This window comes from Castanea sativa, chromosome 10 (assembly GCF_040712315.1).
Source record: "Castanea sativa cultivar Marrone di Chiusa Pesio chromosome 10, ASM4071231v1".
NCBI lineage: Eukaryota > Viridiplantae > Streptophyta > Magnoliopsida > Fagales > Fagaceae > Castanea > Castanea sativa.
In genome coordinates, this window is record NC_134022.1 from 34,606,773 (window position 1) to 34,629,168 (window position 22,396).

Below are 22,396 nucleotides of genomic sequence, written 5' to 3' on the forward strand. Positions count from 1 at the left end.
TGATTAACGAATACAAATTTTTTGATCCGTTTTGTGCGTTTTACACTTTTATTTTTTATTCAACTAACCGTAATATACCATGTTGTCCTTAATTTTTTTTCCCCTCTTAAACTTTGATTATGTTTAATGAAAGTAAAAAAAATATGTAACAAGTTGTAATTGGTAGAGAATGTAAAGTATAAAGTGGAAAACAAAAAATATGACACAAAAAGTATAAAATAGAGATTTGTATTCAATGATTCATCAATTTGTGCACACAAATTCATTGTCTAAGTTTGTATTTTTTTTTATGTGCAATTTGACTTCGTTTTTTTTTATAATAAATATAATAAGATCCACGTTCTCACAATGTCAAATACATGAGCCTTTTTCTCTAACCTTTGCTTTTACTCTCATATGATTATATCACCCTCGATCACTAAATGACCATTTAGGTACCAATCAATTGTAGTAAGTCACCTATCAATCATTGCTTTGACTCTTTTTGTCATTCTAATGCATATTTTGCAAGTCTAAAATTGATATTTAAGGAGTTTAATGCATTCCGATATTTTAATTTATCATTGCATGTACTTGGGCTCCTCTGAGTTGTCTTTTGCCTGGGTTTTGGCCCTCACCCGTAGACTCCTGAGATTAGTTACATGGATTAAGGACCTAACAATGAGCAATGATTACGAATTAAATATTCAGTATACAAATGAAGTCAAATTGTTAGTAACATTCTGTGCAGGGTTCGAGTATAAATTTGCTTCTACTCTTCGCTTGTCCTAATTAAGCAGAGTTGAGCTTCCCTTAGCAGCAGCACTAAACAAATATAAGATATTCATTCTTTCTCCACTGGTTCCTTTCAGTTAAAGAAAAAAAAAATGGAGCATATTGGAGCTTTTCCTGAGGGAGAATGGGACTCTTTGAGCAAGATGTTCACTTCTGAAGAGCTTGATTTCACATCTCAATTGCTTGGTCAATGTTCAGTTCTGCTAGAGAATGATGAGGGTTTGAATTCTCGAACCCCATCAAATTATTTTTGCCCCACTTCTGAGGCTGAGAAGGGCATGTCTGGGGTTCATGATAGTTTACTTTTTTCTTTAGATTATCTCAACTCTAATTTGCAATATGTTTCTCAAGAAAGTAGTAATAGTAGTCATTGTAGTAGCAGCGTCTTCATTGCCACTCCTAGCCATGAAAACTATAATTATTTTAGTGATGCTACTAACCATGTTCCTGTAACAAATGGTATCCCTTTGCCCATGAACAATGGCATAATGGATGAGAAACATGTAGGCTCGTTATTACCAACCTTTCCTGACATTGTAATGGGTGAGAGTACTGTTTGTATCAAAGAAGATACGAACCCTGAAGGATTGGAGAAGTTAGATGATGTTCCTGGCAACAAAGAGTTGATTCTCAAAAGGAAGCTTGATATGCCAGAATCATACACAAAAGCAGAAGACAAAATGATCGCGCACCCGTCTGAGAATTCGAAGAAAAAACCCCGGGTTTCAAGAGATGTAAGTACTTCAAAATGTGATTCTATTCAATGTAGCAGAAATTATTTTTCTTAAGTAGCTTCTAATTTTTCATTTCTAAATTCAGGTACAAAAGAGTAAGAAGAATGTACGGTCAAAAAAGAACCAGAAGGCTAGTCCAAATGGCAACCATGAAGAAGAGAGTAATGCTGGACCTGATGGACAGAGCTCCACTAGTTATAGCTCGGAGGATGATAATGCTTCTCAGGAGACTAATGGAGGAGCAACTTCAGAGTCCCAAACTCCTGCAGCTCTCAATTTGAGTGGGAAAACAAGAGCCAGTAGAGGGTCAGCTACTGATCCACAAAGCCTCTATGCAAGGGTAACAAAAACTTCCACACAAAAAAGCCTTGTTGAATATATTAATCCATAGGCTTTAGTTCAGAGCTAAGGTTTTATTGATTTACCTTCTATATAATCTTGCAGAAAAGAAGGGAAAGGATAAATGAAAGACTCAGAATCCTGCAGAATCTAGTCCCTAATGGAACAAAAGTGAGTGACATTCTTTCAATTAGTACATATGATTTCTATTCATTAGTATTTTTATTTGTTAAAGGTAGATGAAAGTGAAACCCTAAGCTCATATCTTCATTGATGGTTTAACTTAAAAGGTTGACATTAGCACAATGCTCGAAGAGGCAGTCCATTATGTGAAGTTTTTGCAGCTCCAAATCAAGGTAAATAGCAAATGTGGATTATACAAACTTTTTCACCAAAAATGTTAAATTTCTCACTAAAAAAATTGCAAAACATATTGACTAATTAATCCCTTTTTGTCATTGTCTTTGTAGCTTTTAAGCTCCGACGATCTGTGGATGTATGCTCCAATTGCTTACAATGGAATGGATGTTGGTCTTCTCAACGAGATTTCTCCACCTCTATGACTTTGAATAGAGCTATTATGTTCATTTATTAAACGCCAAATTATTATAACAAAAGAAAGAGAGAATGTATAATATAATTACTCGGAAGATTTATTATCCCAAAGAGTTCCAATATTTTCGCTCATAATAAGGAGAATCCTCATTTATGATCACGGCTATCCTGCTAATTTCTTATGTTTGCAAACACTAAATCGAAATTAAAGCAGGTTCCTCATAAATGGTTTTCTTCAAGATTCACAAATTTTACCTCACATGCAAGTAATAATGAACAAAGAAATCAATTCAATAGATATTTATAAATACGATGATTGTTTAGTATATAGGGAATCAATCATCAGACAAATATCCAAATAAATTAAGTCGTCATCAATTTATTGGTTCATGTCAGCTTAGTGTGAATGATTGCTAGATGGATCTCAGTTGAAAAATACATGGCACACGCATTAGAGAGTCTCTAAAAATACGATTGAGCATTGTAAAATTTCACTTATAAGTGGCTAAGTGATAGGGTGATCAAATTCTTTGTTGAGTAGTAATATTAGATATATTATGGATCAAGTGGTTCGAACCAACTGTAGGCTTATATTTTTTGTAAAACTATCAAAATTAACTTTAGGTTAGTCTAGAATTAATCAAGTATTTTTTAGTATATAAACAATTAAATGTAATACAAAAAGCTTGATAGACATAAGTAGCCATTAAGGGCTTTCATACCATGAATATAGGCCGTTAGATTAAACCATATAAACTTTTATATTTGCTCATTCTTTCATGCTTCCGCTCATCACACACAATTATACAACAACTTTAACAATAACAAAATGAGTCATTACAATAAATATTAATGAGCCTAAAATCATATGCTTGACTTTTTAAGTTAAATGAGTCCTGAATTTTGGAGGTTGATTTAATCAATCCATGAAATGGTTTTATTTATGAAAGAACGGAAAACAAAACAGAACGAACAAAAATCAATTCATGAAGTATCCAAGAACCTTATGAGTTGGGGATATTATTCACTTATTATAAATAATAAAAAAATAATAGAGAGAAGGGGGGGGGGGGGGGGGGGGACACCTAATAGGCTAATAGTTATACCTAGGGTTTTAATTAGTACCCGAGAACCATGAGTGAGACACTTGCAAGAATTTCAACCAGGCGAGTACATTTTGTAATATTTTTTCTTTTCCTAAAGTGATTCATGAGAAGAAAATGAAAGCTGAGTAGGTAAGTTTGTCGGATCCCACATAGAATTAGCTTGAGAAAATATCTATAGGCCGGCCGGCTATATTCTGATCAAAGAAGCAGTTAATTAGTTAATTATCTACAGCATTGCAATGACGTGTAAAACTTTAAAAAACCAAAATAACTACACAACCCCTAATACTTGTTCATGATTATTTATAACTATGCATGAAATTTATAACAAACCTGTTACGTAAGTCTAAATCTTTTGTCTCACTCTTCTTGTTTTACTATATATTTTACAAATAAAAACATACTACATGTTCATTTAATTTATTAAATGTTAAATTTATGTCTTTTATTATTTCAATTTCCTAAAATTTATATTTAGGAAATTGAAATAATAGAAGGCATAAATTTAACATTTAATAAATTAGATAGACATGTAGCATGTTTTTATGGATTCAGATCTTCTAGAGTTCCTAGGGTACTCTACCAAGTAGAGTTCATTAAATCCTAACCACTCTTTAATGATTTAATGATCTAGATTTTGCCATGTCAGCATTTCATTAACAATCATTTTAATTGTTTTGTTTACAACATTATTTTATTATTTCAAGAATATTATTAATGAAATGCTGACATGGCAAAATCTAAACCATTAAATCATTAAAGAGTGGTTAGGATTTAATGAAATCTACTGGTAGAGTACCCTAAGAACTCTAGAGGATCTGAATCCTGTTTTTATTTATAGAATATATAATGGAGTAGAAAGGGTGGGATAGAAAATTTGAACTCTTGCAACATGAGTGATGATAATATTTTATTCTCCAATATATCTATGACCACAAAAATTTTTCCGGCTTTTTTAACGTAGTTTTTTTTTTCCCCTTTGTTTTGTGGGATCCAAGGTGAGAGTGTACGAGAGAGAGTAAGTGAAACTTTATGTGCAATTTTTTTACTCTAGTGACACAACTCCTTGTTCTCCCTTTTTTAACTCTTCCTATGAGTCCTTCTCTTTCTTTCTTTTTTATATTTGTTAAAGTGGTTAACTATGAGTGAATGATACAATTTTTTAAAAAATGGACCCATCAATTTTTTTCCACCACATACAATCGAGTACTTTAGCATTTGTAAAAAATGTTGTGAAAAGAATTGTGCAAGTAGCATAAATGTAACCTATAATAGATTAAAACTTGGTCCTAAAATCATATAGAAAAAACCGTATACAGGAGCCACACAATAATAATAAACCTCATTCACAGGAAATAAGAGATATGTCAAGCCTAATAACAATAATTCATTATCATGATTCATGAGGTCAATAGCCAGGCCTCTCTCAAAAAAAAAAAAAAGGTCAATAGCCAGGCTATTTGGCCAACTCTCTTAACCTTTGTTCTATTCCAATAAATATGGCACTTTACAAATAAAAAAATATTAATGTCTACGTTGCCCACATTAATTAAGTTAAACATCCTGCATTCTCCCACTTGGAAAACATAACCTATTTACAAGTTTGAAAAGTTTTAAGTATCATCGTAAGGAACCCATTAGCAAACTCAATTGAGTGGGGGAAATATCATCTTTAAGGGAAACAATTAATCTATATATGCCTCTAAAGCCTATTTCAATTTTTTTCCCATTGATTTCTCCCAAAATTCCCAACAAGCTTATCATGATATTGGAAGAGTTGGAGAAAAGATTTGAAGTGATGGCTTTGGAAGTGATGAATACATACATACATACATACATATATATATATATATATATATATATATATATATATATATATATATATATATATATATATATATATATATAACATTCTAAAGATTCAATGGAACGTATAATTTGAAGGAACAAAAGTTGTTTGTTGGCAAGAAAAATGTGATGCTTCCTTTTCATTATAGGTTCATTGAAAGTAAGATGCAAGATTGAACATAAAAGATGTGAATTTTATGATTCAAGATTAATTTGATTTCAAATGGAAAGATGATGTTTTTATGATAGAATTGTTGCATGAATTGCAAAATTTATATTCAAAATTGTGAAAATATGAGATAGATGCAAACTGAATTGGTTAAAAATGCTCTTAAAAGAATAATTTCAATAATTAATCCCGAAGGCCAATGGTTAATTTGTTGAAGGAATGAGTGTTAATTCATGTTTGTGGATTCTTAAAGAATCAAAAGAGAAGGAATAGTAGTAAATGCTATTCAGGAGTTAAGCCATGTTGAATGATATGATGTTTAGCATATCATCACAGTACATATGGATATTTAATGAATGATTCGATTCTATTGCAATGTTTGCATATGTGCAATGACAATATGAAATTGGTATTTAAGGATTATGAAGAATTCAACCAATGGGGTTTAGCTAACGTTCTTCATGCACCAAGAAATTGAATTAGCTTAATAATGAATGAGACCATTTTCAAAGGATAATTCTAATAATGGTTTGTGTAATTTAATATTTAATAAGATTGCAAAATCTTTTAGTATTTTTAAGTCATTTTCTTTGCGGCATGGTATCATCATTGTGGCGTTGTTGTTTAGCATATTTAAATTTCAGTAGTTGAAATATATCTTAAGCATGTTTAATTTGTTTTATGTATGATGATAATGCAAGCAATGAGGTTTGATTTTTATATAAGCATGATTTTAATGTATTGTGTGAAATGTGTATTCAAACCTAGATGACTAGAAAGTAGAAACCATTCCCCATATTCCAAAAAGATTCATGAATTTTAGAATTAAGTATTAACACATTTTGATGTATGTGAATATGTGAAATGTGGAACGGTGGAAAACCCAAAATTGTGGGGGTTTTAAAAACTCATCGTGTGGAATTTAGAAATCCAAGAGGTGTGGCGGGGGTTGTATAAGACTTAAGAGAGTTTTAGACTCATATTAGGCTACTATTATCAATATTTTCAAGAACTTCAAAACTTGTGGGGTTTATCAAACTCGCACATAAGTCATCCTCAAATAATTTGTGAGGTGGTTTTTGGTGATGGGAAGAGACTCCTCATTCTAGAAATGGTATTTTTTATGTATACCAATTATGATGTCCACATCCCTTTCTCAATTATAGCCCCACTGCAAACATGTAGCCATTCTACCTTGGATAATGATTACTGCCCTCTATTTTACGCATCATCTGTACACATCACGCATCTTATATTTTGAGTATAAAAAAAAATATATGAACAATATCTATAAAAATATGGACACTATGTATACGAAATGCACATTATTTAGTGTGTAAGAATATTTTCCCTATTATCAGGATGGTTTATCAATATACAAACCTATTAATTGAAACTTAGGTACATTGTGAGCTACTGGCCAATGATTGGAGGAAATTACACTTTACCGCCTTAAAGTATGCACTAAATTACACTTTGTACCTTAAACTATTCTAACGCACATTTTGCAGCATAAACTATCACACTCATTACATTTTGCACCCTGGCGTTATTTTTGCTGTTATGTTTAACGGAATCCTACTGCACATGACAAGCACATGTTTCTTACTTGCTTAGGTGGAACAAACTTAAAAAACCAAAACACCCTTCTTCAAAATCAATTAAACAAAACCCAATTTTTTCCACATCTCTCTGTCTCGCATGTGTACCCACTGCCCAGACCCAAATTTAGATTCTTGTGCAGATGAAAGACTTAATGATATTGTTGGAAGTGCATACTATGTTGCACCTGAAGTCCTACATACGTCATATAGTCTAGAAGCAAGAAGATATATGGAGCATTGGAGTTATAACCTACATCTTATTACGTGGAAGCTAGCCTTTATGGGATCGGACAGAATCTGGATTTTTTCGTGCAGTGCTAAGAGCTGAATCAAACTTTGAAGAATGATGAAAATGCCAAATACGAAGCAATGAGAGAAATTGAAGTGTTAAAATATGAAGCAATGCAAGAAATTTAGGGTTTCCAAAATCTGAATTTGGGAGAGGCACACACCCAAGAGAGATGTGGAAAGGATTGGGTTTTGTTTTAATTGATTGAAGAAGGATGTTTCAGTCTTTTAAATTTGTTCCACCTAAGCAAGAATCATGTCTCGGTGCAAAGTGTTCGAATAAATTAAGGTGAAAAGTGTAATCTGGTGCATAGTTTAAGGTAGTAAAATGTAATTTCTCCCGATGATTGGAAACAGGTTAGGTCGCAAACTTACTTTTTTTTTTTTCTTTTTTTTTTGAGAAGATAAACAAGAGTTAATTGCGTGAATGACTTCTTTATGCTGAGAATGACTTTAGATTATCTTTATGTAACTTCATATATTCCATCTGTTAAATGATTTTTTTTTTTTCAATTGGAAATAACGGATAAAAGAAAAATAGCACACAGTATATTAGTTGCTTGGTCCGTTGTATAATTTCATGTTTAATGCGATCTTCATTACAACAGTATATTAGTTAATGTGCATTATGCCCTCATTGATTCATCTTTGAACTTGAAACTTGTGAACATATGCTTTAAGATTATGGGCATTTGAAGATTATTAACCACTAAATATAAGTACCCCTTAACGAGCATTCTGAGTTGGAATTTCACAAGCTCCTAGAAACCTAAAACAATTCCTTGACAGGAACTTCATTCCATGCGTGTGCTCACTTGATCTGAAGAGCTTCTTTTGGCCTTCCTAAGATAGATAAGATTGTTGCTGAAATATGTCTTGCGGAGAGCCGAACTTCCTCAAATATGATCTTGTGAGGAAGCACCATTGCTCTCAACTGCAAAAAAGGCTCTAAAACAATTAGGATCAGGAAAAAAATAATGTAAAAAACATCAACAATAAAGCCTTGATCCCAAAATCTTAAAAGGGAGTATGAAGAATCTAACATTGAAGGAAATTACCTCGAGGGGTCCATCCAAAATACCAGTTAAGCTTAGGTAGTGCAATAAATCAGATCCATAACCTCCAATTGAACCCTCTTCCATTGTAATTAGGATTTCATGCTCATTGGCTAATTGCTTGTTGAGATCTGCATCCAAAGGTTTACAAAATTTTGCATCAGCTACTGTCACAGAGATGTCTCTGCTTTTCAGCATACTTGCTGCTTGTAGACATTGTTGAACTATAGAATTGTATCCCAAAACAGCAACTCTGCATCCTTCTAACATTATTCTGCCCTTTCCAATCAATTCAACTTTGAAAAAAGGAAAACGTTTAATTTATTTGTTTGTTATGTATCCTTCTCTTTGTATGTTTGATGGTTAGTTATGCTAACCTCAGGAGGTGTTCCCTTGTTATTAAAAGGAAGAGCTGCTCCAATACCATTTCCCATGGATACCTGAAGCAGCTGGGTCTGTCTGTCATCTACGACTGCCACTGTGGCAACCATGTGCATCAGTTCAGCTTCATCAAATGGAGCCATGACCACCATGTTAGGCAAGCAAGCAATGTAAAGTAATAGCAAGTGCTCCACAATTGGTGGCTCCATCTGCACCAACCATACCAGCCTCATAATCATCTCGAATTGATACACCAAGAGCTTAGAGTTTTTTGCCCTGCAACATTGAAACCATACAGGATCAACTTTAAAAGAAGCATTGTGCTCTGATTCAACACTTCTTAGTCGCCATTTCTATGAACTAAATTAAATGAGGCACAAAATTAATGAAGTTAGAGATAAAAAGAAGTCTGCAGATAAGATTCACTAGTTAAAAGTAGGAAAAAAGGAATTAAAGAGAATAATCTTAGATGCTAGAAGAACAACATTTTCGGAACAACAGAAAACTGAAACAATTCAACTAGTCTTTCTACAAACCAAGTTTGAAATTTGGTGTTGTGTCGTGTCTTACTGCACCAGCCATCTCAGAGGACATGAGCAGCATGACTGCTAAACTATAGCCATGTTGTGATATTAGAAGATGAAGGGAACACATGTTCAAGACTAGTGGAACAAACACAGCTTTGGTAATGTGCAAAGGCCAATCAAACACAAAAAATAAATGCTGCTGCAGGCTAATAGTAAAGGAACTCAACCAGAAGTTATGGAGATTATTAAAGAACTCAGAAAAAAGATAAATGAACTAATGGAATGGCAAGAACTTATGCAGGAACAGAGATCAATAAGGGCATGGCTCTAGGAAGGCGATAAAAAAGACAAAATTCTTCCACTCAAAGCTACACAGGAGAAGATGTATGAATGAGATAAAAGGAATCAGAGGTAGCCAAGGAAAGTGGCACGAGCAGATTGGTAAGGTTATAGAAGCTGCAGTGAGTTATTTTACAAAAATATTTTCATCCTCAAATTCACAAAATGTTGAATATTTGTTAGGCAAGGTAGACAGGACAGTCACAACTAAGATGAACGATATGATCTTACAGGAATTTAGGTAGAGGAAGTAATTCAAGCTCTTGCTTAGTTGCACCCAACAAAAGCCCTTGGACCAATTGGTATGCCTGCTCAATTTTTTTTAGAAATAATAGCATGTGGTAGGAGACAGTGTTCTAGAAGCAATATTATCTTGTTTAAATTCAGGGAGGGTATCAAAAAGAAAATGTTTAAAATCAGGGAGTGTCTCAAAAAATTAATCACACCCAAATTGCTTTGATAACAAAAATAAAAAACCCTAAAAAAATTACAGACTACAGACTTATTGCTTATGGAATGAATATACAAAATTAAGGGAGTGTTTTTTTTTTTTTTTTTGATAAGTAATAAAATTGTATAAATCATAAAAAATGAGTCACCCAAGTCTACAGGAAATATATTGGGGTAAACAATCAGTTACAAAGTTACATAAATCTAGTAAATCAACAGTAGAAAATAAAGAAAGGTTATGGCTGACATTAAGGAAGTGTTGAATTGATGAAGCAAAGGAGGCCAGTGTATCAGTGTTCATTACAGCAGAGTACACAAAAGATTACCTGCAAAACTTAGAAAACAAGGAAGCAGCAAGTACTAGAAGGATCATCAAGTGGAAAGAACCACCACCAAGTAGCTAGTATAAAGTAAACTTTGAAGAGGTTCTCCTCAGAAATAGGAACATGGCCAGAGTAAGAGTGGTTATTTGAGAAGATTAGGGGAATCTTAACTGTTGACCAAGATGACTAATGATAGTGACAGGGTGGAAGCAGTTGCAATGAACCCAGTCTGGAATATGAACCATAAAAGAAATTGTCAATTCAACCAATCACAAGAATACCAATTGCAGTATGTATTATCCAGTAGCATCAGCCATGTGTCCCAACCCAAGTCCCTCTAAATTTCATCAAGTGGTCATGCTATACACATAAACAGTCATAGATGATTATGAGTTGATATCCTTTTGAATGGGATAAGAGGATTCCTAATATTCTGCTGTTTACTACACTATTTTCTTCTCTTAATTGAATAAATAATTGGAAAACAAAACAGCAAGTACAAAAATGAGTGATAACCCCCAGTTGAGCAGTTCAATTTAATTCAACATTTTGTTTGTTCAGGTTTGATTGTGTCATAGATCTATAATTTGAGAAAGATTTATTGTTATATGAACTGCACTGCTACTATTTAACCCCCCCCCCAAAAAAAAAACAGTACATACAGTTAGTCCATAAACACCAACCATTGCAGTGTAATAATTGGCTAGGTTCTATCTATGGTCATTGGCATGTTTTCTTTTCCTAATTTAGTTGAGCTTATTGATTTCTGTAATTTTAGAGTTTTATTGTGATGTTCTGCTAGTATATTCCCAGTGTACTTGCATTCAGTTTTATTACCTATCAAAATATATATATATATATATATATATATATATATATATATATATATATATATATATTCTATGGTCATTGGGGCTTACTAAAAAAATCTGATAAATTCATCTAGATGGTCCAAATTATCAAAACGGCCAGTTATTAATGGAATTCAGTTCAGGAAAAAAAAAAAAAGAGAGAGAGAGAAACCAGTATTCAGTTCAGCCAGTTAGAGACTAATTAAGATATAGATATAACAGAAAATATCAGATCAAAATGGGCAAGTTTGTGCATCAACATGTGTAAAAGTTTAGTTTATGCATATCTGTCATTGAGATAAACAAATTCATCGAGGCATACATTCCTTTACCTCAATCATCTGTCACATTGATAGCTCAGCAGATCCATCAATATTCAGTTCAGCCAGTTAAAAAAACAAAAATTTTCATTCAGTACTAAGGATAGACCAGGGCACCCTTCCTCAAGTATTAGCAAAAATCCTACAGCCTGTAAAGTGATAAATAAAAGTAATCAGAAAGGTTGAATGCTAAAACAGAAACCAATCATGAAGACAAAAATCAGTCTCCATAGATATTCCAGGAAAAAAATTCTCTCGCTTTATATATTAAAAAAAATGATAAGTAATTTATAATTCATTAAAACACTATACAGCAGAATAACAGAAAAAACAAAACAAAAAAAACAAAACAAAACAAAAAAAAAAGATCTAAGATTACACAGTGCAATTAAAGCACATTATCAATTGAAAATCCATGGCTACTTTGCTGCTCTAGTTGTCCATCTTCTTTCCCAACATTCTCCATACAATACATTATTTATAATTTATTCAGTCTTTCTTCATAACTTATTGAGTCTTCATACAATGTATAATCTAAAATTTATTCGTACTTTTTTATATATAAATATAATCTATTCATAGTTAGTCTTGAACCACGACTCACTCTCTACTCCCATTCTTATAATAGGAGGAGGTGGCATTTGAGCTAAAACTTATAAGCTTATTTAATATTTGATTTTTTTATTTTTATTCTTTCTTCCTTTTTGGCAGGATTATTTAGTCCTGAGATGAGTAAACTTGGCTGTGGCAACTCTGACTCACCTTTTCTCTGAGTCCTCTTTTTCTGATACTTCCTTTTACTGATGTATTTATGTGTTTGTTGGAGTTTGGGGTGATGCACATGTTATAAGGGTGATGTTGCTTACACCAAAGTTGGTATCAAGAGTGGATTTTATAGACATTATGAAAACGCTACTTGCAATAACATTTTCTACATGATTTAGGGAGAGAAGAGTATCGGGGAGAGTCTCACAAATGATGCTGATCTATCAGTGCTTCAAATCTTTCATGGCAAGTACGTCATCACTTTAAACTTATGTGTGCATGCACACACATATTCTGTAAGCATCACTGTTATTTTCAGGAACATGCAGTGCAGCAATCCATGCCATACCACAAACAGCCCAGATAAGATACCAGTGAACCTATGCTATCATATAACTTGGGGAACACAATCATAATTTATAATGTGCTTGCCTGACATATATAGCATAATAATCAACATATCCCAGGATATGGAGTGCTTATTATAACTGTGTTCATTTCATTAAATAACGTAACCGATCATAAAATTTAGCATTCAAACTGCTTAAGTTTAAAGGTGTAAGCAACAAGCCTTCACAACACATGTAAACATTATTCCATCAAATTTAATTAATGGTTTTCAAAGGTAAACCATGTGAAAACCTAGCTCATTGAGTTTTCTTTCCAGATCATGTCAACAACATTGTGAATATCAGAATAGATTGGCATCAATTAAACATTTTCATCACTAACAAGAAAGAAAAAAAAGTAGTAAATAACTACTCAATCAATAAGGATCCAAGATTAAAAACAAACAAATGTATAAGCCAGACAAAGATTGTGAATTGAAATTCAAGAAAATAATCCTTCAAGCCAGTAGAATCTGAGAACTTATTCTTCTTTTTGACATTCCACTTAAAGAAGCTGTGATCAGAATTTTTTTATAAAAGTAAAAGCAAATGTACCAGGAAAAGAACTAAAGGATTTACAAATCAGAATTTGAGGAAGGTAAAGAGTCACTTGCCTCCTGATCTTCACCAAAATTTGTTTGCTGTGTGGTGCTACTGCTACAGAAAGTAGAGAGAACATCCAAATTTGTGTCTCTTAGAAAACAGGTCTCTGTTACTGGCAAGTTGGCATGAAGTTTTCAGCGAGAGCAATAGACTTCCTATTTGTTTTGAAATTGTGTCTAAAGAATCTGATGTTCCATTTATATACTCTAAGCCCCATTGTCAAACCAAATGAGTATTTTTTGGATAGGTATCCTCAAAGAAAAAGAATAATGGAAATAACAATCAATATATCATGTCCCATCAAGTCCCTCAATCAACATCGAAAATGTTTGAGGATGAACCTGGCAACCCTTTTTTTCCATGATATCATACAGTTGTGAGCATCTATCAATTAGCCCCCTCTTAAGTAACCCATCAATAAGAAGTTTCCAAGCTACTTCATCATGATTATACCCACAATGAAGCAATTTACAAAAAACTGCTTCAGCCTTCTCTTTGTTTCCCTGATCATATAGTGCACAAATAAGCAGCCTGTAGGATTCTAGATGTGGTAAATGACCAAGCTCAATCATTGTATCCACCAATCTTACAGCTTCATCATACATTCCCAACACACAGCAACAATTAAGAAGCGAGTTATAAATATCTTCAGTAGGAGACATTTCCTTTTCTTGCATATGATTAAATAACCTTTGTGCCACTTCAAAGCGCCCGACTTTGCAAAGTCCTATAATGAGCTTGCCATAAGTGTTAACATTGGGTACACAACCCCATTCAACCATTTTCTCAAAAAGCTCCAAAGCGTTTTCAAATTCCATCATCTTCCAAATATCCGCAATATCAATTGTTGCAGTGATTGAAACAAATTCTAGTCCTACAGAATTGCTATTTTCTTTCACCCGCTTTTCATTTGAGAGATGCTTGATCAAACAGATATAGGTATAATGCGAAGGCTCACAACCAGCATCAAACATACGCTTTAGCACATCAAATGCACTATGTATTAATCCCAAGCGTCCATATGCATCTATTATTAGTGTATAAGTCAGTGAATCTGGTAATACTCCTTCTCCGTTCATCTTAGTCATCACATCCTCTGCTTCTTTCAACCTCCCTTGACTACAATAAGCATGAATAAATGTAGTATAAGTAAATACATCAGGTTGATATCCCAACGAAACCATTTGATTGAAAACCCTATGAGCATGGTCAAAGTCGCCTTCTTTCAACATTTCTTCAATGAGAATTGTATGAGTAACAGCTGTGGGCTTCACTCCCATCTTTACCATCTCGTCCACCAGCAACAATGCTTCCCTCACTTTTTTCTCCTTGCACAACCCATCTATCAAGACATTATAAGTGACTGAGTTTGGCAAACAGTCCTCACTAAGCATTTTATTGAGCAAAGATTGAGCGCCATCTATTCTACCAGCCTTGCAGTACCCATCAATCAAAGCAGTATATATCACTTTGTTTGCTTTTAAATTTTTCTCCTTCAAAGAGTCAAAGAGGGCACGAGCTTCTTCTACCCTCCCTCTTTTGCAAAGAGTGTCTATGAAAACACTGTATGTCCACTTGTCAGGAACTAAACCATCTTTATTCATCATATTAAGCAACCTATAGGCACTATCTAAATGACCTGCTCTACACTGCCCATGGATTAAAGAATTATATGTGACCACGCTTGGTGACAGCTTACTCTCTAGCATCTTATGAAGCAACGCCATTGCCTTATGCACGTTTTTATATTTACAAAACCCATATATCAACTCATTGTATGTGCGAGCATTTGGACTGCACTTATTCAACTCCATCAAACCCAAAATTTCTAATGCAGCCTCAGTCAGTCCCTCCTTGCAAAACCCATCAATCAAAGCATTATATGTTACCACACTAGGAACCATCCGTTTCTCCAACATCCTATCCAACAATTTTCTCGCCTCGTCAAGCCTATGCTCCTTACACATGCTATCAATTAGAACAGTGTAAGTATGAACATTCGGCTCACAACCTTTCTCTGTCATCACCTTAAAAAACCTCAAAGCTTCCTCCTTCCTACCCAATCCACACAATGCACATATAATAACTGTATACGTCCGAACTGTTGGATGACAATAATCCTCCCTCATTTGAGATAACAACTCAAGAGCATCGTCAACCCGTGTGGCTTCACACAGCCCATGAATCAAATTAGTATACGAAACCTCATTTCTCCGACAACCCTTTTGCGGCATAAGGTTGAAAACCCTATAAGCTCTATCTACATCCTTATTCCTACAATGCCCCAATATCAAAGAAGTGTATGTAAACGTATCGGGATTCAACCCCGCCTGCAATATCTTACTTACATACAACCCAGCCTCAACCACATTCCCCAATTTACAATACCCATTAACCATAGTATTCAGAGTGTAAATATTAGGCGAAATCATATCCCTCAACATTTCTAAATACACACATTTCATTTCTTCAATCATAAGGAACTTAGACAACGACATTAACAGCATGTTATAGCTCTTAAGAGTAAACTTAAACTGAAATTCACCGTTGTTTTTTTCGCGACTCATTCTTCGCAAGGCGTCCAGGACGAAGGCGGCGTCGTCCTGGGATTGACAAGATTTGATCATCGAGATTCGAATCTTCTCGGCGGCGCCAATGAAATGGTAATGTATGAGAATGTGAAGCAGCGAAGAGTGGGACTGAACGCTGTGTTGGAACCCGGGTTTGTTCTGCGAAATCCAATAGAAGAAAGAGAGAGCGGTTTGGGGATCGAGCTGGTGGAGATTGAGAGAGAAGACGGAGGAGACATGGGATGGGGATATGGAAGGGACTAGTTTTTTGAGAGATGGGTGTTTTCGCCAATCGGGGCGAGAGAGGATTGAGAAGAGTTGGGTGGGGAGATCGGGTTGTAGTGGGTCTGGGTTTGGGTTTGGGTTTGGGTTTGGGTCGTGGTGGTGGTGGTGGTGGTCGACGGGGAGAGAGGCGATGGAGGAGAAAGGTTTGATGAGGAGGTGGAAGTGGAAGTGGAAGTGGAAGTGGAGAGACTCAACTGGGTGGTTGAGAATGGCCGTCGGGAATCTCATCTTGGAGCATCGGACGGCGGTGAGGAATCCATTCATGAATAGCTCATGGGTGAGCTGAACAAAAGGGTGCAGACAAAAAAAATGGGTCAGGAGGAGGAGTGGAGTGGAGTGGGTTTGTTTTTGTTTTTGTTTGGGGCAATTGTGCTAGTTTTCAGGGACTTTTTTGCAATATAATGTTTTTTTTATAATATTATCGACAGTACAGTAACTTTTTAAAAATTATATTGGATGTTTTTCTAAAATTGTATTTCCAAATCATGATTTCAAAATGCCTGTCATTTTTACAAATTTGTGTATTAAAATTAAATCCCCAATAATTTGAAAATGTTGCTCATTTGGTAAATAGATAGTATAAAACATTATTTCCCAAAAATCTCCCAAAGTTTTTTGTGTTTCATTATTTATTATTTTAGTTCGATGGTTAGAGGAGATGAATTTAAACCATTAACGATTCTATTGGAAATTTAAAAAGTGTTAGATAAACTATAAACTGTTGGCAAAATCCCTCTAAACTTATGAACAAAAATTTCCCCTTCTTTTTTTTCTTTTAAAGTAATTTGGACTTTTGAAACTTCAAGTTTGTTGTTGTTATTTTATTTTATTTTTTTTGACTGAAAAGTTAGAAATTATATTAAAACAAAAATAAGGTACAAGAGTAAGTAAGGGTCCAGAGATATTTCAGGCCTACACACCTAGCCTAACACCTAGGACAAAGAAAAAGCAGGGAAACATCACATCCCCAATCCGTTCTAAAGCAAATTTGCATGTTGATTTCCCGCTACACCCCCGCCTATTAAAACCATGCAACGGTTGTCCACGTCCAACCATGCGAAGCTTACATAGCCCCACTAAGGCCAATATCGTCCATCTTTGAGCCACACCAACCCCTGATATTTAGGCTGCCCCTGAAGGAGGCTTGGCTAACCGTTGGTACTCTTCTAATAACTCAAACGCTTGCCTATATATATCAGTGGGGTGGGTCTGCACTTGCTTGAGCTGGGCACGGTTCCTTGCATTCCATATAGACCACGCTGTAATAGACCACACTTCGAGCTCCTTTTTGTCAAGCCTTTCCATCATTTGACGTGCCAGCATAAGGAAGTTAACAGTCGCTGAGTTGCTCTTTTGAAGCTTTCCCCGTACTAAGGCCCACACGTTACGGGCTAACGGGCATTCCCATAATATGTGGCACGTAGTTTCACTCTGCTGGCAACATATAGAGCACCTGTCATCTATTCGCACCTTTCGCCGAGCAAGGTTAGCTTTGGTGGGGAGGACGTCCAAGCATGCCCGCCATATAAAGGTGCGGACCTTTGGAGGAATATTGAGTGACCATAACTTCTTCCACATGCGCTGGTCATGTGCTTCCAAGGAGTGTTCCCCAGTTAGAGGTTTGTTTAGTCTGAGCGCCACATGATATGCTGTTCGAACTGAGAAGACCCGATTTTTGCTTTCCTTCCACTTCAAACTATCCCTCGAGTTCAAGGCTCCCTTCTTACACCGCAAAATGTCCTTCACTGTGGACTGGGTAAACGTGGCCGTCAACAAGCTGAGGTTCCACTTATTGGTTTCTTCACTAACCAAGTCTCGTACCTTCAAGCATGTATTTACTCCATCCAAAAACTGTGGGGGTCGGGGTAGCCACTTGTGAGAACTGACCCCAATTGATCTCCCATCGCCCACCTCCCATATCGAACCCTTTGTGATCACCTCGCGGGCCTGAAGCAAGCTTCGCCATACAAAGGAGGGGTTTGTTCCCAGTTCGGCCTCCATAAAAGTGCACGACGGGAAATAGCGAGCCTTGTAAACTCGGTAAAACAGTGAGTGGGTCTCTGTGAGTAGTCGCCATGCTTGTTTGGCCAGCATCGCTAAGTTGAATGCATGTATATCTCTGAAGCCCATTCCCCCTTTTCCCTTCGGTCCACAAAGCTTGCTCCACTTTATCCAGTGAATTTTTTTCTCATTACGGGTTTGCCCCCACCAATATTTAGAGAGGGCAGAGTTTATCCCATCACAAATTGTCTTAGGAATTTTGAATAAGCTCATAGAGTACGTTGGAATGGCCTGAGCAACATTTTTTATTAAGACCTCTCGTCCGGCTTTCGATATATTCTTGTCCTTCCACCCCAACACCCTCTTTGTAATCTTCTCTTGCAGCTTCTTAAATGTATTGACTTTAGAATTCCCTCCCACCATAGGCAGTCCAAGGTATTTATCAAAATCGATAGTCACATGGGCACCCAGCATGTTCCGGATTTCCTCTCTAGTCTCAGACCTTGTATTTTGACTGAAGAAAAGGGAAGTTTTATGTCGGTTAACGGCTTGCCCTGAGGCTGCTTCATAAGCACCAAGGATGCTCAGGAGTTTCTGACAGTCGTTTGGGGTGGCCTCGCAGAAGAGAAGACTGTCATCGGCGAAGAGGAGGTGCGAAATCTGCACTCCCCCCCGGCATGAAGGGATGCCATTCAACTGTCCCGATGAGGTGGCCTACTTTAATAAAGAAGAAAAGCCTTCAGCGCACAACAGGAAAAGATAAGGGGAAAGAGGGTCACCTTGTTTGATCCCTCGGGTTGGTGTGATATGCCCTCTTGGCTCGCCATTTATGAGGAAAGAATAGGAGGCCATTTGCACCGTTTCCATGGCCAAGGCAACCCATTGTTCAAGCAGACCGATCTTTAGCATAATTTGTTTGAGAAAGTTCCACTCAACTCTATCGTAGGCCTTGCTAATATCCAACTTTACTGCCATATGTCCTAATTTTCCTTTTCGTCTGTTTCGCATGCGGTGCAACATTTCGTATGCCACCGAGGTGTTGTCTGTGATTAGTCTACTAGGAACAAATGCACTTTGGGAGTCAGAGATGACGCTTGGTAGGATTTTCTTTATTCGATTTGCTAATACCTTTGAAACCACGCGAGCAACCACGTTTCCCAGGCTAATGGGCTGATATTCGGTGATGTACTCCGGGTTTGGTTTTTTGGGTATAAGCACCACGTGGGAGTGTTGCATCTTCCGCAAGCAGTGACCTGAGTGCAACACCGAGAGAACCACCGAGGTGACATCCGGCCCTACGATGGGCCAAAACCGTTGGAAGAAGAACGGAGACATTCCATCAGGCCCTAGTGCCTTGGAGGGGTGCATTTGAAACAGGGCCACTCGTACCTCATCTCCCATATATGGTACCAGCAAAGAATGCCTCATCCCATTTGTCACGACACTTTCCACAGAGTTGAGCACTGCCTCCATGTGTGTTGGGTTTGAGGTTGTAAAAAGTCTCTGATAATACTCCTCGATCATTCCTGCAACCTTGTTTCCATCGGCTTGCCATACTCCTGCTTCATCCGTTAGCCCCTCTATGTGGTTCTTCCTCCTCCGCTGACTGGCTCTTAGATGGAAAAACTTAGTATTTTTGTCACCTGCCGGAAGCCAGATAGCGCGAAAGCACTGCCTCCAAAAAACTTCTTCATCATGCAACAACCCATTCACCTCCTTTCTCACTAAGTTGATACGCTCAAGATTGAGACCATAGTTTGTAGAAGCCAACTCCTGTAGCTCACTCTGCTTTGCAGTCAGCTTGGCGCGTGTATTGCCAAAGGTCTCTCGGCTCCACCTCACTAGGTCTTGTCTGCATCTCTTTATTTTTTCGAACAAGCGAAACATCGGGCTTGCCATTGGTTGGGCTTGTGACCAGGAAGTTCGGATGAGCCCCTCGCACGACTCATGCATGGCCCATTTCTCTTCGAATCTCTGTAACTTCTTCCTTCGATCCCTCGGGTTACTCTTGGTGTCAGTCTGCAATGTGATGGGGTCGTGGTCTGAATATGAAGCCGTTTCATGCCAAACCTTTGCCATAGGAAACCTTTCCTTCCATTTCAGGTTCACTAAAGCTCGGTCAAGGCGAAATTCCACGAATGCGTTACCAAACCTCCCATTCCGCCAAGTATACGGATAGCCTTGGTAACCTATATCAACCAAGTCACATTATAGTAGGGTGTTTCGAAACTCCTACATTACACCAAGCGGTTTGGGCAGCCCGCCACTCTTTTCTGAGGATTGGAGAACTTCGTTGAAGTCCCCGATACATGCCCATGGTAGAGCTGCCCGAGTATGGAGGTTCCTTAGCATGGTCCATGTCTCCTTTTTTCGCTGTTCCTCGGGGTGGCCATACACTCCAGTCAGCCTCCAAGGTTCCTAATGAGAGACAGTAACGTGTACATCAATATGGTTGAGAGAAAAAGTTTGTGGGTCTACCGTGATTGTATCCTTCCATAAGAGCGCGACCCCTCCACTTCGGCGAACACTCGAAACTGCTAGCATGGAATGAAAGCCAATCTCGTTCTTTATGGGTTCCATTTCCTGTATAGACAGCTTCGTTTCCATTAGAAACAAAACTGTGGGTCCTTTCGATCTCACCAAGTCGGCAAGTACTTGAACTGCACGGCGGTTCCCAAGCCCCCTGCAGTTCCAGCTCATGATGATCATTGGGGTCGGCGGGGCTGGGTCCCAGCCGTCGCCGTTGTAACTGTGATAGGATGAGCCATTTCCATGCTCCTGTGTCACTTTCCACTTCCACCTGCCTCCTCTTCTATTGAGCCAAAGGCCATTGTAGTTTTTCTCTTGTGTCCTACCTCCCCTGCTAGGAGTGACTCATTTTCCTCCAAGTTGAAGTTTTGAGGTCATTCTATTTTCGTCCACTTTTTTGGAGTTTCTGAGGGGTTAAGGGACGTTGCATGGTTTTGTACCAGAGGCACATCACCTTGCATGCTTGTCCCTGAAACATGTTGATCCGTCTCACATGCTTTCGGCCCAAAAGCTGGCTTGCCCATGTCAGCGTCCTCCTCGTTGGGTTCATTTTGATGGGACAAATCATTTGGTGTGGGTCCCAAGACCTTTTCCCGGGTTTGGCGGTCTCCCGAATTTTCGGGATTCTTTTCCTGGCCTTTTCCTTTCAAAGATCCTGTCGCCAAAATCAATGAATTTATCCTCGGGCTTTGCGGCGCCGTCGGATGTGAAGTGGGTTTGGCAGTGGGTCGCGTAGGAGGGCTCTTAGATCGCCTGTCCGCTCCGGCCAGTCTCCTTCGTCCCCCTGCCTTAAGCCAATCTCCATAGGGTTGTTCTCCATCCGTGGCGCATGGTGTAGTCAGTGTGCATGTCTTTGTCTCATGGCCGAGTCTTCCGCATGAAAAACACAGCCCATCGATGCGTTCATACCTAAACTCCACCCATGCCCTCTCACCCTTAGGACAAACCACCGGACCCCTCCGACGTAACGGTTGGTTGAGAGGTATCTCCACGCGAACCCGGAGGAAACTAGCCTGGTCCAATGAGAGGGCCGTTTGGTCTACGCTGACAACTCTTCCCAAACCGCTACCTATATCCTCGGCCGCTTCGGCATTAAGCAGGTCAAATGGCAAGCCCCACAACTAGACCCATAAGGAGATGCTGGGGAAGGTGATGTTCTATGCCGACATGCCCTTCTCCCATCGCCGAACTACTAAGAGGTGGTTGTCGAAGCTCCAAGGGCCATTCTCGGCAACCCACCTTAGCTGGCTCTCAAGTTTGAAGTGGAACTGGTACACTCCATTCCCTACGTCGATGATCTTTACGTCGTTTCTGAGCTTCCAAACAGATCGAAAGAGGTTCTTGGCTGCCTTTTGGTTGTACGGCTTATCCGTGAGTAGTCGTCCAAGGAGGCTGAGGGAACATTCTTCTAACGTCTTCTCGCGGTGGCTTTGTTTGACTACAATATCAGCCTTCTCTTCCGCAGTCAACGATATGCGTTGAATTCGGTCAAGAAAGTCTGGGTCCATCCCAGTAGAGGTTCGTGGACGAGGCTGTAGTCAAGCTGAGTGGGTAGTGGAAAAGGTTTAGATTGGGTTGGATGGGGATAAGG

General features: G+C 37.6%; 3 protein-coding genes across 4 annotated transcripts; 1 reads left to right on the forward strand and 2 right to left on the reverse strand.

The window, feature by feature from the left end:
• The first annotated feature begins 866 nt into the window (after window positions 1–866).
• LOC142611748 (uncharacterized) lies at window positions 867–2,410 on the forward strand. The gene is made up of 5 exons (XM_075783869.1): window positions 867–1,508; window positions 1,594–1,848; window positions 1,953–2,018; window positions 2,138–2,203; window positions 2,318–2,410. The coding sequence occupies exons 1-5, from the start codon at window positions 867–869 to the stop codon at window positions 2,408–2,410; spliced, it is 1,122 nt and encodes a 373-aa protein (XP_075639984.1).
• Window positions 2,411–7,993: 5,583 nt separating this feature from the next.
• LOC142613604 (uncharacterized) lies at window positions 7,994–16,580 on the reverse strand. Of its 2 annotated transcripts, XM_075786024.1 has the most exons (6): window positions 13,432–16,580; window positions 11,676–11,812; window positions 10,496–10,721; window positions 8,850–9,129; window positions 8,476–8,768; window positions 7,994–8,351 (listed from the first exon to the last, which is right to left on the reverse strand). In XM_075786024.1, the coding sequence occupies exon 1, from the start codon at window positions 16,537–16,539 to the stop codon at window positions 13,711–13,713; it is 2,829 nt and encodes a 942-aa protein (XP_075642139.1). In that variant the 5' UTR covers window positions 16,540–16,580; the 3' UTR covers window positions 7,994–8,351; window positions 8,476–8,768; window positions 8,850–9,129; window positions 10,496–10,721; window positions 11,676–11,812; window positions 13,432–13,710. The 2 variants fall into 2 exon arrangements, with proteins under 2 accessions (XP_075642139.1, XP_075642140.1); XM_075786025.1 differs by lacking the exon at window positions 10,496–10,721.
• Window positions 16,581–17,397: 817 nt separating this feature from the next.
• Window positions 17,398–22,313, reverse strand: LOC142612431 (uncharacterized). The gene is made up of 5 exons (XM_075784528.1): window positions 21,999–22,313; window positions 21,246–21,926; window positions 20,755–21,088; window positions 19,135–20,465; window positions 17,398–18,990 (listed from the first exon to the last, which is right to left on the reverse strand). Exons 1-5 carry the CDS (start codon window positions 22,311–22,313, stop codon window positions 17,398–17,400), a joined length of 4,254 nt encoding a protein of 1,417 aa, XP_075640643.1.
• Window positions 22,314–22,396: the final 83 nt, after the last annotated feature.